Source organism: Nematostella vectensis, chromosome 2, assembly GCF_932526225.1.
Source record: "Nematostella vectensis chromosome 2, jaNemVect1.1, whole genome shotgun sequence".
Taxonomy (NCBI): Eukaryota; Metazoa; Cnidaria; class Anthozoa; order Actiniaria; family Edwardsiidae; genus Nematostella; species Nematostella vectensis.
The window spans coordinates 19043008-19059495 of NC_064035.1; the positions used below are offsets into that span (position 1 = coordinate 19043008).

General features: G+C 39.9%; 2 protein-coding genes across 2 annotated transcripts; both read right to left on the minus strand.

Moving 5' to 3' along the window:
* Positions 1–1665: 1665 nt before the first annotated feature.
* On the minus strand, positions 1666–10063 carry LOC5525266 (glycogenin-1). Its single transcript, XM_032375690.2, has 2 exons — positions 9702–10063; positions 1666–3322 (listed from the first exon to the last, which is right to left on the minus strand). The coding sequence occupies exon 2, from the start codon at positions 3289–3291 to the stop codon at positions 2173–2175; it is 1119 nt and encodes a 372-aa protein (XP_032231581.2). The 5' UTR covers positions 3292–3322; positions 9702–10063; the 3' UTR covers positions 1666–2172.
* Positions 10064–11440: 1377 nt separating this feature from the next.
* LOC5525265 (tubulin polyglutamylase complex subunit 1) lies at positions 11441–16474 on the minus strand. The gene is made up of 10 exons (XM_032375694.2): positions 16336–16474; positions 16167–16257; positions 15039–15169; positions 13746–13809; positions 13121–13236; positions 12804–12857; positions 12649–12733; positions 12493–12550; positions 12128–12211; positions 11441–11586 (listed from the first exon to the last, which is right to left on the minus strand). The coding sequence occupies exons 1-10, from the start codon at positions 16418–16420 to the stop codon at positions 11569–11571; spliced, it is 786 nt and encodes a 261-aa protein (XP_032231585.2). The 5' UTR covers positions 16421–16474; the 3' UTR covers positions 11441–11568.
* Between the last annotated feature and the right edge of the window lie 14 nt (positions 16475–16488).

Here is a 16488-nt window from a genome sequence, read left to right on the forward strand (position 1 = left end):
GGGTCCGAGGCGACCCGCATCACGGGCGGATGATACTTCGAAAGAGACAACCTTTGTGGCGATCTCTCATCTTGCTGTACGGCAATGCTTTCATCAGACGTGTTTTTAGGTGACAGGGAAAAAGCAGAATCACAAAAGAATCTCCTCCATGGCTGGTGGCCATCGCGGTACTCGCCATCTTGGGTGCTTGCTGACTTGGGCGGGTCGCCATCATAATGGAATATGATTTGCGCCCCGCTGCAGTCAGTCCAAGCCCCAGGGATATCATCATCTCTGTTATTTCCCAGGGTTCTCTCAGGGCTAGGGCCCCATTTCCTATACTCCACATGGCAGCAATCATCCGGTGGCTGACTGCAAAGAGTCAACTCCCCTGACTTTAATCCTGGTATGGCAATTGTCGGTACGAGCCCGATAAAGTCCAGAGAAGGACATGAATCCGGTGGTGCCTTTGTGTTCGAGATCCTTCGTTGTATATTCTTGCTTTGACGACGACGAGGTTTTTTTGCAGAGCTGTCATAAGGAGCATGATGCTCGCGGTAGTTCCCTAGTTGACGGTCTCTACCCGCATACGGCGTTGCGCTCTTGGATCGGCTTGGATGATGGTGGCCGTCTCTAATGGACTGGGTGGCATGTGTTCTGCTCGGCTGGACCAGAGACGAGCACCACGGGGCAGGACGACTGGTGAGCCACCGCTCTGTGCTTGTCGCCTCGTGCGGTTGTCGTGAGATTATGCAAGGACGCATGGCTTGTTTGGTTTTTCACAAGTTGTTGAGCGCTCTGCTGCAGTTTCGGTGATTTGACCTTTGGGGAGTAAGCAAACGTTGGGCTGGAACGTGTCCGCTGAACTGATTGATGTCTAGTGGAAATAATACGGGGGAAATAATCTAGTTCGCCGTACGTCCGATTTGCTTTCTCTGTGTCTTCTACCACTTGATGAATGTTGTCCGCACTGTGAGAGTGAGCCGAGCGAGCATCAGGCAGGTTAGGGTACAGTCTTGAGGGGCACGGGGCGGTTCGGCTGAGCGCGACCTTTCATGACTAGTACTGCGCAGGTTGATACTGGAGTTATTTGTAGGTCGAACCGACTCCCTACCCTTAAAAGAGCTAAAGAACAACAAGTCTATCGTGCCACGGTTAACATCGCCTTGTAGTCTGCCTGACTTGTTGTAGAAGTCTAGACTAATCTTGTCAAGGCCCAAACCGGTACCATCTGACATCGACTGGCTCTTGGACACTGAAGCTTCCTTCGTCCTCAGTTGTTTTCGCTTTCAATGAAGCGGCGGCTGTCCCGCTGTCGAAATGTTCGCCGAGGCGGTAATCCCTATGGTAGGCAAAGAGCCTGATTTTGGTCGCACTCCCATCTCGTGTAAAGCCCGACTGTCTGCTGCCTCTTTGCTTTTTCTAACCCCCTCCATGAGAGTTTGCTTATACCTTTTTAGTGAAGAATAAAGTTGAGAATTCAATAAAAAAAAGGAACATTTCGTTCTTGCTCCGAGAATTAGGGAAAATATCTCGCATCGTTCAGTTAGCATAATCGCAATTGTCATCATTTACGTCACATTGTACAAACCCTGACAAGTGCACAGTTCAGAACACCACATTCAGCCGAAATATAACATTTTCTTTTCTTATTAGAACAGGGTCTACTCTTATTTTACCATCAAATTATAGAAAAATGGTATGTATTTATTATATTCACTGTTCAGTAACATATAATACACTTATATCCCTCTCTTTGATACAAAACGTCGGCAAGTATTTGATTGAGTCTATTTCCCTTGCTCTCGCATCACGTCACCATGTAGACATAACTACGAAATATTTTTATCATCATAACCTTTTTTAGCTGAAGTTTCTAGATAGTACATCGGAAGGGAATTAGCTAGGCAGAGAATCAGGGAAACGATGGACCTCAATCAGTCTGCACAAAAGCGCTGATAATATAGAATCTAATAAAAGAGGGAGTTCTATAGGGCTGGAAGAAACCCAGAAGGGTAGAAATCCAGTAAGGGATTAAAGAATGGAATTTCTGGGAACATGGTTATGTGAAAGGATGGGTTTTGAGGTCTTTCAAGGTGCTATGGCAAAGATGGTTTACTAAACCACTCAACATTAAAGTTGGTAATTGGTAACTCTCACAAAATGAACATTTTTATATAGAATTCATCAATTCTATCGGAGCGACCATTCCTGGACACATTCTACATATGATTTCACATTCACTTCTTTATCCGACTTGAAAAATAAAGTGTTTTCCCACCATTCTTCTAAGTTGTACTTTCTAACTGCTTCATAGAACATTTTCCAAAACATTATTGTGGCATCATGCACACTGAGAAGAGGCCCGTTGAATTTCTTAGCTTCCTTTGAGCTTGGTCGACAATGCTCTTTCCAAGGTTTGGGTGGAGGACAGCAAGCGAAATGAAAAGCTTTCATAGGATGATGGATCAACCTACGGACATTGTAGGCAAACGGGAGTGGCTTCCATCGGCCAGTATCAGCATAAAGGTGCCACAACAGTACCTGGTCATTAGGGCATGTATCTGACAATGAGATTGTCCACCAGTTTTCCATGATAGCCTTATAATCCTTGTAGCTTGGTCTAAACACTAACAATCCAGCATTAAAGCAAGGATCAACCATGCCTGCCCTTGCACACTCTGCAGCTGCGAAGTCTTCTGAGAGGTGGAACAGTTCATCCATGTTACTCAATAGCATATAGTCTGGGTCTGCATAGATGATTTTGCTATATTGGGTATAGTTCCATGCATGGAACCTTGTGTGAGTCCCCAGTATACCTTTACTAGCAGGCATATGGCCTTGCTTACGTTCAAGCCATCGGCAGTCCATTGCTGTTACCAGTTTTACACTCCATCCAGTTCTCTCCAGTGCATGTATAGATGCCTTACTAACCTCATCAGAGACTAAAACCAGCATCTTTTTCACACAGGAGAGAGTTTTTATACTGTGCCCAAGTACAACAGCGGGTATGACATACTCATCATTGACCAATGCTGACAGCCATGTAAAGTCCGTCCGTTCAGAACCCTTATCTTCACAAATCTGTTTCATGTATCTGGTCTGTAATGTGGAGTAGTCCCATTGAATTTGTGCAAGCAACTCCAAATTATCTGCACGTCTTTTCTCATCAGAGTTTACAGCTCGGAGAATGAGCTGAGCATAATTAAATCCATACCATACCAATCGTGTTCCCTTGAGCAAAATAACAAGGGCTAAAACTACTAGAACACACAGTTGGAGCACTGAAAGCCTGCGTAGCCACGTTCTCATCTTGAAATAAAGGAAGGCAAGCCTCAATGTCCTATAATACAGAAAAAAAATAATCAGATCATTAGAAATTGTCGTTTTATTACACAAACCAATACAGTTTCTTATTTCACAAGAATGTAGTCTGATAAATGGCACACATACAGTCTTTTGCAAACTGTTATTTTTGCTTACACATGAGTAGTAGGAATACCAGTTTACCCTGTAGGGTGGACACAAGTATAAAAAGAAAATACACTGACAATGCAAGTTCATGAGATTTACTCCCTAGTTATTATATGCCCAGCATGTTTGTGAAAACATCCCTAGTGCATCATTGACATACAAAGTATTTTGGGAAAATTATTGTGAGCATGTCCATTTGTACTTTTGCATTAGTCAATTGACACCCAAACCCCCATGGTCCCGGCGAAGGGTGGGGGATTAGACGTTGTCGCTGTACAAAACAGAAAAAAGCCCCCACCCCCTCCCTCGGGATGCAAACAATGTATATACATATATATATATATATATATATATATATATACTACCCGACAACAAGTCATCTGAAAATAGCCTTTATCTTTCGAAGCCAGTACACTTCAGCCAGTTTGTACTAATAACTATGAGGATAACAGTAACCAAAAAAATGGAAAAATAAATTATCTTCATCTGGGGTTAGTTATCATTTATATTTGTTTTTGCAATTTCGCCATGCAGCCTGCCTCACGCAGATACACGTAGTTTTTTGCTGCAGAAGAAAAAGAGCTCCAAACCAGAAACTGACATGACTTTTGCAAAGAGCATTTGTGATGTTATTCATTTATCCCCAAGCCCCCAGGGTGGGGGAAAGTCTTACAGTCCAAAACTGTAAATTCCCCCACACCCTCAGGACAGAATCTTGTTCAAAATTGCTCTCAACCTCCATGTTGACCCTTCACCTCCCCGGAACCATTGAGGTTTCAAATGACTAGTGTATTTCTTTTAAATAGAGAGTGTCATACAAACACAATATTTAATTTCTTAAACTAGACAAGTGTGTTCCTTTGGTCAAATCTTACAAGCATGTTACAAGCTACAAGCTGGGTTATGTCACGCTAATAAGTAAGTATATAACTTATTGATATTTCTTTGGGTAAAGTAATAGAATGATTTTCAAAAACCCCTGAAATACTATTTAGTTTCTTTAGTACTAATACACTTTGTTATATGGCAACAATCCAGGCCCGTACCCAGGATTTTTCTTGGGGGGTGCGAAATCGGAAAAAGTGGTTGAGTGGTTGAGGGGTTAAGTTCTCTGATAAAAATCTGACCACTCCAGAAAAAACAAAAAGGGATATTTTTATGCCTTTGCAGTATCTCTACTGACATTTATTGTCGAATTTGGCTACACACGAGAGTGATCTAGCTGATGCTTTATAGTTTTGTCTACAAATAGAGAACCGAAAGTGGACCTTTGGCTGTTGTGGGGGGTGCGTTCGCATCACCTGCACCCCCCTGGGTGCAGGCAAGATCCTACAATAATGACCAGGCATTATGAAAACAATCTTTCTTTTGTAAGTTGAGAGTGACGCTGAGTGCTCGGGTGACCAAATCAAAATTATTCTAGCAATTTTCAAACTCTCAAATCAAAGTCTGACAAAAAATTATACAAAATATTGATATGCTTTACTATGACCAAAGAAAGTTTTACTACCCAGAAAAGGACAAAGAAGACAAAATACACGAGAAAAACAACAACACGACTCATGTTGCAAGTCCGTGAGACTGAAAACATAGAGTTGAAAGAAATGTCAGAAGTAGAGCTTGACCACATAATCATAAACTAAGTTATTTTAAAGATGTAAGGAAGTTAAACAGGGATGAATGGCACACTCACCGGATCTCAGTGTAGCATTCAAAGGTTCCAAAGGTTCAACTTTGAAAAACAAGTTAAGTTCTGTATTTACACGTGTTTATGCGCACGGTGCAAAAACACCACACAATCACTTTCTCACCAGGAAACTCTTCGCAAAAGTTCTTGATATTTTGCTTTTTAAGATGTCTTTTCGAAACAGTTGAGATTGCCAAATCTTAAAAGAAATTTTAAAAATATTGAGAACAGTTTCGTGTTTGTCGTGTGGATTTGTCATTTGAATGAGCACTCATATCACTTTCATCAAAAGTTGCATGTGCAAGCGTTTGTGTGCAAGTGAAAGATTTTCCCATTTCCGTTTTTAGTTTTTATTCGCTTTTTGTCTTAGGTAAATGTCATATAATAAATAACTTATTAACCTCTTCCGTTCGGTCATTACCTGGAAATCTCGGACCTGGGTCTTTTGCATGGACCTTGCTATCGCTTAGTCCTTACGTCAAGACCTTGGTCTGAGATTTCCCGGTAATGTCTACATCTACATCTACTTTATTAACTGATAAAACCATGTCGGTATCACATCAGTATAAATAAATACAAGGTAAAAATATACAGATCTGGAATAATTTACATAACTTATACAGTACAATATATTCATAATTTGTAAAATAAATTTATAAAATAATTTTCAATAAAGTAATTCAATTAAATAATTTAGCTTAATTAATTTATAACTTGAATACTAGAACCACTGGCCATTATCAATTAAATGCTGCTGAAGCTTCTCTTTGAATTTGCCCTTTTCTTTTATGTCGGTAATTGAACCTGGTAAATTGTTCCAAAATTTTATAGACCACGGGAAAAAGCTATTTGCATGCTGGTTGCACTTGGAATGTGTTATATGGAAGCGCTTGGAGTTGCCATTCCTTGAAGGCCGGTCCATCGGAACCAAGAAGGGCTCTCTCTCAATGTCCACAGTTCCATAAACAACCTGATGGAACATGGACATTCGAGAGAGAGTCCGTCTGCCCTCAAGGGATGGCCACTCCAGCTCTCTTAGCATGTTTGTTACGACCCCTGGCTCCCTCAAATAATTATTATAGCAAACTCTGGCTGCAGTCCTCTGCACCATATCAAGGCAGTGTTTATCCTTTTGGAGATGCGGGTACCAGGCAGAGTTTGCGTATTCAAGCTTCGGTCTAACTAGACTGCAATAGAGTTTAGACTTGCAGTCTACCGAGGCTGTTCTAAAATTTCTTCTAATGACCCCAAGGGTCTGATTTGCACTAGATGTAATTTGTGCGATGTGTTTATCCCATTTTAAATCCCCTGAGAGTAGTACTCCTAGATAGGAGTGATGGTAAACCCTCTCTAGAATCCTGTTGTTAAGTATATAGGGATGGTCTGGAATTTTCGCTCTGCTTGTGGAGAAGCACATAGTGTGGCATTTCTCCACATTAAAGGCCATTTGCCAATCCCTCTCCCATCTATTTAGAGCATCAAGATCGTTTTGTAAAGCTAGGCTGTCATTTGAGCCATCAATAGTGCGATATAAAAGGCAGTCATCTGCAAAAAGCCTAATAGTTGACGAGATATTTAGAGGGAGATCATTTACAAAAAGCAGGAACAAAAGTGGTCCTAAAACTGTTCCTTGTGGTACACCAGAGGTAACAGAGCATTGACTGGATGTTGCACCCTCTAGTGTTACACACTGTGATCTCTGGGTGAGGAAATCTTCCATCCAGGTCAGCAAGCTACCCCTGATGCCATAATAGCTTAATTTGTAAAGAAGTCGTCTATGCGGCACTCGGTCAAAGGCCTTTGAAAAATCTAAGATAAAAGCATCAACCCGTTTCCCTTGATTTATGGCGCTTACTAAGTCATGGCATGTTATAATTAATTGTGTTTCACAGTTCCTCCTTTTACGGAAACCATGTTGAAAATCGCTAAGTATGCCATGCTGCTCCAAATGTTGCCAAACATGGTGGCATATTACATGCTCCAAAATTTTGCAAGTAACAGATGTAAGGGAAACGGGTCGATAGTTATTTGGTGATGATCTTTTGCCTTTTTTAAAAATTGGTACTACATTGGCAATTTTCCAGTCCATGGGTAATTTTCCCTGATCTAAGGACTGTTGGAAAAGTTGTGTATATAGGGGTGCCAACTCTTGGGATAATTCCTTTAAAATACGAGTTGGCAATTTATCAGGCCCCCCAGCCTTATTTGAATCAATTGAATTCAAAAGCTTCTGAACACCATTTGAGGTGACTATGATTTTACCCATTTCTGGGCTTGATGAATTTGGATTTAAGCTTGGTGCTGTACTAGAGTCCTCTTTAGTAAAAATAGAGAAAAAATAACCATTGAGGACATTTGCTTTGTCTAGGCTATTTGAAACAGCAATATTATGCTGGTTATGAAGTAGGTTAATACCCATGTTATCTTGCCTTTTTGATTTCACAAATCTCCAAAATTTCTTAGGTTGTTCTCTTTGAGAGGACCCTAGCAAATTATTTATATAATCTCCATATGATTTATTTAGCTTATATCTATAGGCTTTCCGAGTTTGTCTAAATTTCCTTTTGTCACTTTCCAAACCTGTACGTTTCTGGGTGTTATACAATCTTTGGACTTTTCTTTTGAGTTTTTTTAGATTGTGAGTAAACCAAGGGAGATTGTACCTACTTGAGGACATTTTAGCAGGGATATATTCCTCCATAAGAGAAGAAAGTTTTCCTTTTAACATGTCCCAGTTTTCCTGCAATGATCGAACAGTGAAGTTTGTGAAATAAACAGAGCTAAACTCTAGTAGGTCCCTTTTCATGTCAACAAAGTTCCCTTTTGAATACAGAAAGATCTTCCTCCTGATCGGGCGTGCCAGCTTTGGTGTAACTAAGGTTTGTATCTCCACACATCCATGGTCTCCCATTGCAGGTTTGACATGTACTGAGTCAACAAGGGTGCTATTTGTTGTAAAGAGCAGGTCAAGGATCTTATCACCACGGGTAGGCTTATCTACCACTTGCTCCAAACTATAAATGCTGCACATCTCCAGTAGCTTCTCGCAAGCTGTGACGTGACGGCTTCCTCTTGCAATGGTGTTTGTTTCCCAGCATATGTCTCCTCCAAGGTTGAAATCACCTCCGAGATATATAACTGAATTTCCAGACATCCTCTGTAGCTTTGAAAGGGAGCGGTCTAACTCATCAAGTGCCTCGCAAGAACTGTCAGGGTTGTAAAAAGCTCCAATATATACATGTTTCCTTCTGTTAATAGAGACTTTAATCCAAACTGTTTCGCAGTCTGAGTTAAGTTCGTAAAGCTCATGACAGCTGAGATCCTTGACTGCTAATAGAACTCCCCCATATCCATCCGGTCTATCCTTCCGAAATACTGAGTAATTAGAAGGGAAGAATTCACAGGTTTTAACACTGGGATTCAACCAGGTCTCAGTTCCAATTACTATATCTGGACTCTCAGTTGCTAGGAAAGCTTGAAATTCACAGTTCTTATTCTTTAGGCTCTGGAAGTTGATGTTAAATACCTTCAGGCCTTGTTTATGGCGTGGTCGTGAGCTCTTGCGAGCATGTTCCAACACAGAACTCGTAGAGGAATTTCTTGGTGTAGTTTTAGCAACTGGGGACGAAGTTTGACTTGGAAGAAAATTGAAGGAGTTTGAGAGCTCCAATGTTGAAGCGCTTAACAGAGTCTCAGAGAAATTGGAAGCGTCACACTTGGGGCAAAGCCATAGGCAGGACGAATTTGCCAAGGACTCGTACGATGGTATGCTAATGTCCATACATTTCGCATGGTTCCAAATGTTACACGAGTCACATTGAAGACCACGTTGGTTTGACTTCACAGGCTTCTTGCATAGGCCACATGGATATTTCCAAGCTGGTCCTGGATTAAGGCTAATGTCTCCACAGAGGAGAAGGAGACCACATAGTAGTCTTGCACGTGTTGGAGGAGAATCCAAGATGGCGGAACCAGGCCGACCATTTACTCTTATTCTTCCAGAAAACGAGGTTAAAAATGCTTCTTGGCCTACATATTGTTGATAAATCAGTCCTGGGTGTATTAAAAAGTTTTCGGGACTGTCAAAGTCCAATTTAGAACTTAAAAGAAGGGCTAAAAACAAAATTTCAAGCGGAGCTTCGAATGGACCAGCCATCCCGCCAGACCTTCTTATCATGACCTCACTCTTATCATGACCTCACTCTCGCTTAATAAGTAGTATGTAATGTCTTTGTTCTCTTTTGTTCTGGCTTGACTATTACACTTTAACAATTAGTTTTGTTGCACTGGATTTTGAAAATCACTCTACTAAACTTACAAGTCGATAAATCCTAACTCCTCTTCTAGAAAAAGAGAATTTAGTTTATTAAATGTACTGTCTCTTCTATACAAAGTAAATAAAGTATACTGACAGCTAGTGATGATATTAAAACCTAACATGAGCTAACATGAGCATACGCATGCCATAGCAAAACAAATAGGAAAATAATATAATTACTGGCAAGTGTTTGGCAGACCAAAGTAGTTAATGAATTAGCATACTGAGTACGTTATTACGTACCCGGTTTTGCGAAAATCTTGCGAGTTTCCGTGATGCGAATATGATGGATGTGCCAGGCTTTGCTCGGCGAAAGACCCTGGGACTCACATTCGCACAGGTAGACCAAGTTAAGAATATCTTATCCACAGGTAAACCAAGCAATAAGCCATGAGGGCCCATGGCAATTGCTCGAATAAGGCCTAGTTCATATACTGTTCCTAATGCAAACACATGCAAATGAACGAGGTCGATTGTTTCATCTTTATCTGCATGCATTTACATAGAAACGGCACATGGAAAGAACGGCGTATAAACTATGGTTGGCCTAAGCACCTTCCTTAAATAATCGCCTCACTATTTCATAATGTTTCAAACATGTTTTGTAGAGAATTATTGTTTGTTGTTTGCTGATAAGGGGACTGGTGCTAAGAGATCACATGACCTTTTTGGTCTGGCCTGTCACGCCAGAGAACAAAGGAAAATATTTAAAAACTTCTGAAAAAAAACCCTTCTTGATTTAGTTTTAAAGAGCTAAATAAGTTGCTTTTTGTTACTGTTATGTTGCCACTAAAGCCGCTAAAAGTCTGCAGTAGAAGCCCCCTAAACTTCATAGAGTGAAAACAACTATTTGTTCTATTTACCAAAATGCAGAGTAGTTATAAGAAGTTTAATTTGAGCTTGGACTTTTTATTACAAATTATGTACAGTAAGTCACATAATAGAGTATAAATAAATATAAATACTTTCAAACATAATATACCATTCAGAAAACTCTTTTTTGTATAGGCCATTCCTCTATATCGAAATTAAAAAATCCCTGCAATGCATACCTGTCAACTCTCCCGCATTAGGCGGGAGTCTTATGATTTTGGACCCCTTCTCCCACTCTCCCACGTTGTGCACCCAAATCTCCCACTTTTTGGTGATTTTTATAGCTTCGGAAAAATTATTCTATAGAAAATCGTCATTTTGCCTTTTTTTCTATTAAAATATTTAAAACAAGAATTCCCTTGTGTAGCGCAATTTATCTAACACCCTTGTGAGATCTATAGGTGGATTTGTTCGTGAGAGCTTTCCTCTTATCTGAACATTAGCTGACTGCAATAAGCTTTTGGCAACTCTTTGTATTATAATTGGATACAGAATTTTCAGTTACAGCACAAAGTTTTGGAAGGGAGGGGGGAAGAACCCCCCACAACCCTTCCTCTAACCCCTAAATATATTTTAAACTCATTTTCAGTCACACCTGCACCCTCTGCCTTTTGTTTACGAGTCACAACTGTGTTTTGGTGGACATCGATCATGACTTCTGGATTTTTACAATTCTGCATGTCACAGCTTTAGATTGTTCACAACCAAAACAACATCAAAGTGAATAGCTACTGTCATTGAGAAAATGCCAATAAACAAATGCCAGCAATTGAATTAAGTTCAATTTTTTACTTAGCGTTGAGTTGTTGAAGATTTAGTGCATATGTCTTTGTGACACCTGGTGCTTTTTTGGCACTCAATGGTTACCTGTGAAATGGCTTCCATAACCAAAAACCAGTCATGACCCAGAAACAAAAAAAAACATGGTGAATGTGTGTCTGAAAACAAGTGTAATGTATTTACAGAGCCATAGCAGGCCATGTAAGATGGGGGGGGGGGGGGGGGGGGTTACAATACAGGAACATTCTGCTTTAAATAAAAACAAAGATTTGGACATTGAAGACACCAAGGTGTCCAGCATTCTCCTCTACCATCTGCTCTGCTTTTTCATGGACAAGATGCTATTTGGGTTTATGGCACCACACAAGATTTGTCCAGACATCCCCTATTTTCATTTCAGCTGTTGTGAGCCATTTGCGGTGGCTTCCTTGTGAAACATTTGCTGGGACCATGAGCGCTATCTGAAGTCTGGGACCTAAAAGTAAAAAAAAAAGGTTATTAATAGCATAACAAGGCTACATTGAAAAGCTTTCCATCATTGGAACCAGCACCAAATAGGGCAAGCATGTCATCATTTTCACTATACTGCAGGAATGACATTGCACACAGGCACGGATCTAGATCTATTTAAGAAGTAAATAGATCTGGATCTGTCTTATTCTCTTGATCTCTATAAGAGTACATGGATCTGGAGAGTTTCCAGCACTTTTTTTCGTAGACATGCTAGAATTTTTCCTGGATCTCTGGACACAGACTGCAGTACAATCAAAATTGTATGAAGGGGAAAACATCCAGAAATTAGAGTTAGAGGAATGGAAATACTTTATTAGCAGTGGCACCTGACTCTTCCCACCCTACCTAGTATGTGATGCAGAGACAGAAGGAACAAAACAAATTAAGGAAGGCTTTTTTTTGGGGGGAACAGCCATCTATGTTCTAAAATTAGCAGTGATGCATAATTTTGATTATTAATTTTAATTATTTCAAACATCTTTCAGATGGATAGCATACTGTACCTGTGATAAAAACATTTTTGCAGCTGCAGCGACAAATTCTTCTTTGCTTATTGTTTTACGGTTTTGACCTCCCTTTGATAGCACCTATACATTAGGCAAGACAACAACTTAATGCATGGAATCGCATTAATATACTAAAAATACATTGCCATGATCAGGCTTGAAATATTGGAGGGCAACATACAGAAACATAAAGGAAATATTGGGGGGCAGAGCCATGCCGCTACTGGTCATTTCTTTTCCAGTGCCCCAATCCCTGCTATGACACTAAGATAGTAGATGTTCTACACTATAGTTTAAGTTCAGAGAGGTTCATTGAGAAACACAAAGAAACAAACAAACAAACAAACAAATAAGCAACTCACCCCAAGAGCTGACTTTTGGAAAGACTTTGCACTGATGTATGTTCCAGCATGGAGGACACTTAGAAATATTAGAGAATAATTCGATTACATTAATGAAATTTGAGTAAAAAGCAAAATAAATGCATGCAAAAGTGATAAGACTGTACTCTAAGGTACCTTATTGGATCTGAAAGAGATGTTGTTGCCACAGCCTTTGACAACTGATCCAAACACACCTCACACAACTGTTTATCAGCTTTACCTGAAATAACAGGTGATATGGATAATATTATTTTCAATAAATAGCCTACAAACAGCATACAAGTCTGTACCTCTTTCATATAAATCCAGTTCATCATATAATGAATCAGCTTGCTTAAGGAAATCTGTTGAATAATTAATAAACATCTCAATATTAGATGACAGCTGTACAAGAAAAAAAATAGAGTAATTGTTTTTAACTACAAAACATGAATTTAGTTCAGAGCCCAGACACAATGATTTCAAATATACATGTACTGTACACTCTAATCACCGACTTTTCTCAACCAACCCGAGTTCACATTTTACTAGCAATTTATATAAAAGCAGAACTGTAATATCACAATGAGCAGTTATTTGTTGACAATGATTAAACAAAGAGACTAACCTTGGTACACTAGGACAGAGAGAACCCCACATCTAAATACAAGGAATCTAATGACCTCATGATCAAAGCAGGTTATTTGCTTGAGAAGAGGCTCTGCTTCTGTATTAGTCAGGTCCCTGGGAAATAAAAATATACAATTTACATATGATGTGCTATGCCTAACGTACAACAGTAAGATCAACCCCTATTTAGCAAGTGTGGGAGTATAATTTTACAGTGTTTTCCAATAAAAGCCAGATGCAAACAAATTTTCTTCTATCTGTAATTAGTGTGTGTAACATTGGCATGTTCTTCACTCTTTACAATTACCTCAATACTCTTTCAATGACTTCAATGCTACCCTGGATACCAGAGACTCCAAACATCTCTCACCCAATGACGCTCAGCCAAAATGTCCTAACGAGCATTGGACGAGAGAAGTCTGGAGGCTCTGGTGAGGATACTTCAATGCTAGACAATAATTTAAAATTATTTTGCCATGACCATCTTTATTTTGAGTTTCTTCAAGGGCTGGGGTGCAGGGTGGGGTTAATGTGTTTCGGAGGAGGTGGATACATAGGCCATTTAAAAATTATATTTTTTACATCCTTTTTGTGTGTGTGAATATTTGCATGCATAACTGTACCTGCAAAGAAGAGTAAGTAGATCATTGTAACTTTTCCCAGTGAGACCTCTAAGACCATTGCTCCCTGTTCAGAATGCAAAGAGAAATATTTCCATAACCAGGGTATCATTTATAAAGTAGGTTAACAAACAATAAAGCAATTGTCAAGCCTTCCTAACATTACTAAATAAACTCTTCCCTATGATTTACTGGCGATATCATATAAATCCTACGTATATGGTAAGGGGACCTACTTTTCCCTTGACTGGGAGTGTCATACAGTATGTGTTGATAAGAGATAGGTTAATATAGGATAATAGGTCCCTTGCCTTTTTGGCAACTGACTTAGTCCAGACCTGGGACTCTCTTTGCGCTCGACATTCCGGCTCGCGTGAAAGAGGGTCCAGTATTTATTGCATGCGCATGCGCGAAAATACACCGCATATATGCGGTGTGGCCTGGTTGCTTAGTTGAAGATGGCTGCGAAAGAGACGAGCGAGGGTTTATTTCAGAAATAATACGCTGATTTTGGTAGTGGGTAAATACTTGATTGTCAATCTTTTCTGAGAACAGGTAAGATGATAATTAGAGTCTGGAAAATATATCAATCAAAGAGCTTTTCTGTTTATTTTCACGCGCGCGCTTTAGGCAATAGCGTCATTTCAAATAAAGCGCGGGCTTTTTGATTTGCAATTACATTTTATCGCGTTTTTATAGAAAACAAGTCCCAAGAAGTTCGCTGATATTCCTAAACATGTACAAAACATTCTGTTCAACTTAGCGATGATTGATTTTCGGAGCTCTGCACTCGACAAGGTCTAGTGGGAATCGACCCTCCTTAGGCATGTCCGTTATTGCGCGAGCTCGTATTTCAAATTTTGCCGTGAAGATCGCTGATTGGTATATGTTCGCGTATGCGCATGCAATAAATACTGGACCCTCTTTCACGCGAGCCAGAATGTCGAGCGCAAAGAGAGTCCCAGGTCTGGACTAGCAACTGACTGTGTCATATACATTCCCCTATGATATTACTGTATGAAAGGGACTCTCACTTTTTTGGGGACTGAGAGCGTTATATACCCCTATGTGATTACTATGTTTTACCTTTTACTATGTTTTTTTAAGCGATTTTGTGACTGTTTCTCACCTACAATAGGATCACAGCATTTTCTTATTGATTTCCGCTTTTTATCATGCTAAGAACAATGTGTTCTGCATATAATGCGCATCCCTTTTTGCGAGGTCATTTTGGGAGTAAAAAGGTGTGCATTATACGCCGGGAAATGCAGTGCTGTAGTATAAAGGGACCCTTACCTTTTTGGTGACTGAGGGTGTCATACGCTTCCATGAGATTACTGTAAAATGCAGGTTGGGAATGATGGACAAGAAGCAATTTCTGGTGAGCTTGCATTAATGCAGTTGCCGTATCAGCCAAGTTGTCAAAACTAGATGTACAAAACAAAAGATTTGGTACTCTCAGTAAATAAACTATGACCATTTCACTAAGACTTTTACTAGTGAAACTTAGTTGCCAGCCAACTTCCTAATGTACTACCAGTTTCCCTTGGCTTGTAGCTGTTCTTGACTTGTCACGCTAGGCAGTACCTAGACCCCAATAATCCAAGCTAGCATGATGAGTCCAGGGCAGCTTCGAAGGAGACTGACTTCCAAACCACTCCCAACACACCCAATGATTGATTCACTCTGATTAGTCGAGACATAGAGATATTTTTTTAAAGAGATGGAGTGGAAATGAGGAATGCATTCAAATGTAGTCCTTAATTTCTCCAAAAACACCCCATGTATTTATGAACAAATATTCAGATACATTAAACGAACCGTATTGCTAAGCATTACTATGTTTGGTTTGCTCCACATTAGTTGGAGTGCTGTTACAGGGTGCTATGGATCACATTTCACAAAACAGAAAAATGGCTTTTTCACCTTTTACGGACCTGAAAATGGCCTTTTCACATTTCACGTTTTCAAAAACCGTAATATCGTGTCCTAAACTCACAAATACTGTAATATCACATTCAAAACTCGCAAATACTGTAATATCATGTCCAAAAATCGCCAATACAGTAGCACCGTGTCCAAAATCCAAAAAGTACTTGTAATATTTATCTATTTTGGAAAGGTCACATGTTTCTCCGTTCAACACACTCAAAAACCTGAGCTAAATCTCGATTCACGGAGACTTGAAACTTCTAAACCAAGTTTCACAGACGTCAAGATGGACGATTTCACGTTTCTCGACAGTAAAAAATGGCCAAATCTCGTTTGCACGAAAAAACCCTTTACCATCCTGCTGTTAGAGTTGGATGTTGTTTCTCGTTGTTGGTTGTTGTGTTGTTGAACTTACAAACTAGCTGAGCCCAGAAAGAAGTAACGCTATGATTTACTCTTCAATAAACACATATTATTTAACTTGAGACTCACTACTCAGCCAGGAATATTAGTGGATCCTCGGGTCTGTTTTCCATCAGGAGTTTGACGACTTCTTTCATTTGGGTTGTTACGCCGGTCCGGGCTAGAGCCAGAAAGCCAGATAACAAGTATTAAAGGTAAGAAATACAAAGTGTAGAAGCAAACAAAATAGTCTACCGACATAAAAAATCCAAAGGCGTCTCTGCTTTCTCGAGTTTCCCATCGTCAAAAAGGTTAGGTTTTGAAGTGGACTTTTTCTCCGCCATATTTTTTGTTCACATTTCTCAGAGGGAGACTTGGGATACACAGAATTACCGCCGATTGCCCGCGGGCT

Coding starts and splice junctions, on each gene's coding strand:
- LOC5525266 (XM_032375690.2), bottom strand. CDS start 3,291: ATGAGAACGTGGCTACGCAGGCTTTCAGTGCTCCAACTGTGTGTTCTA.
- LOC5525265 (XM_032375694.2), bottom strand. CDS start 16,420: ATGGCGGAGAAAAAGTCCACTTCAAAACCTAACCTTTTTGACGATGGG. Junction 15,170..16,166: donor CTAATATTCCTGGCTGAGTA/GTGAGTCTCAAG, acceptor TTGTACATCTAG/TTTTGACAACTTGGCTGATA. Junction 12,734..12,803: donor ACTGGATTTATATGAAAGAG/GTACAGACTTGT, acceptor CTGTTATTTCAG/GTAAAGCTGATAAACAGTTG.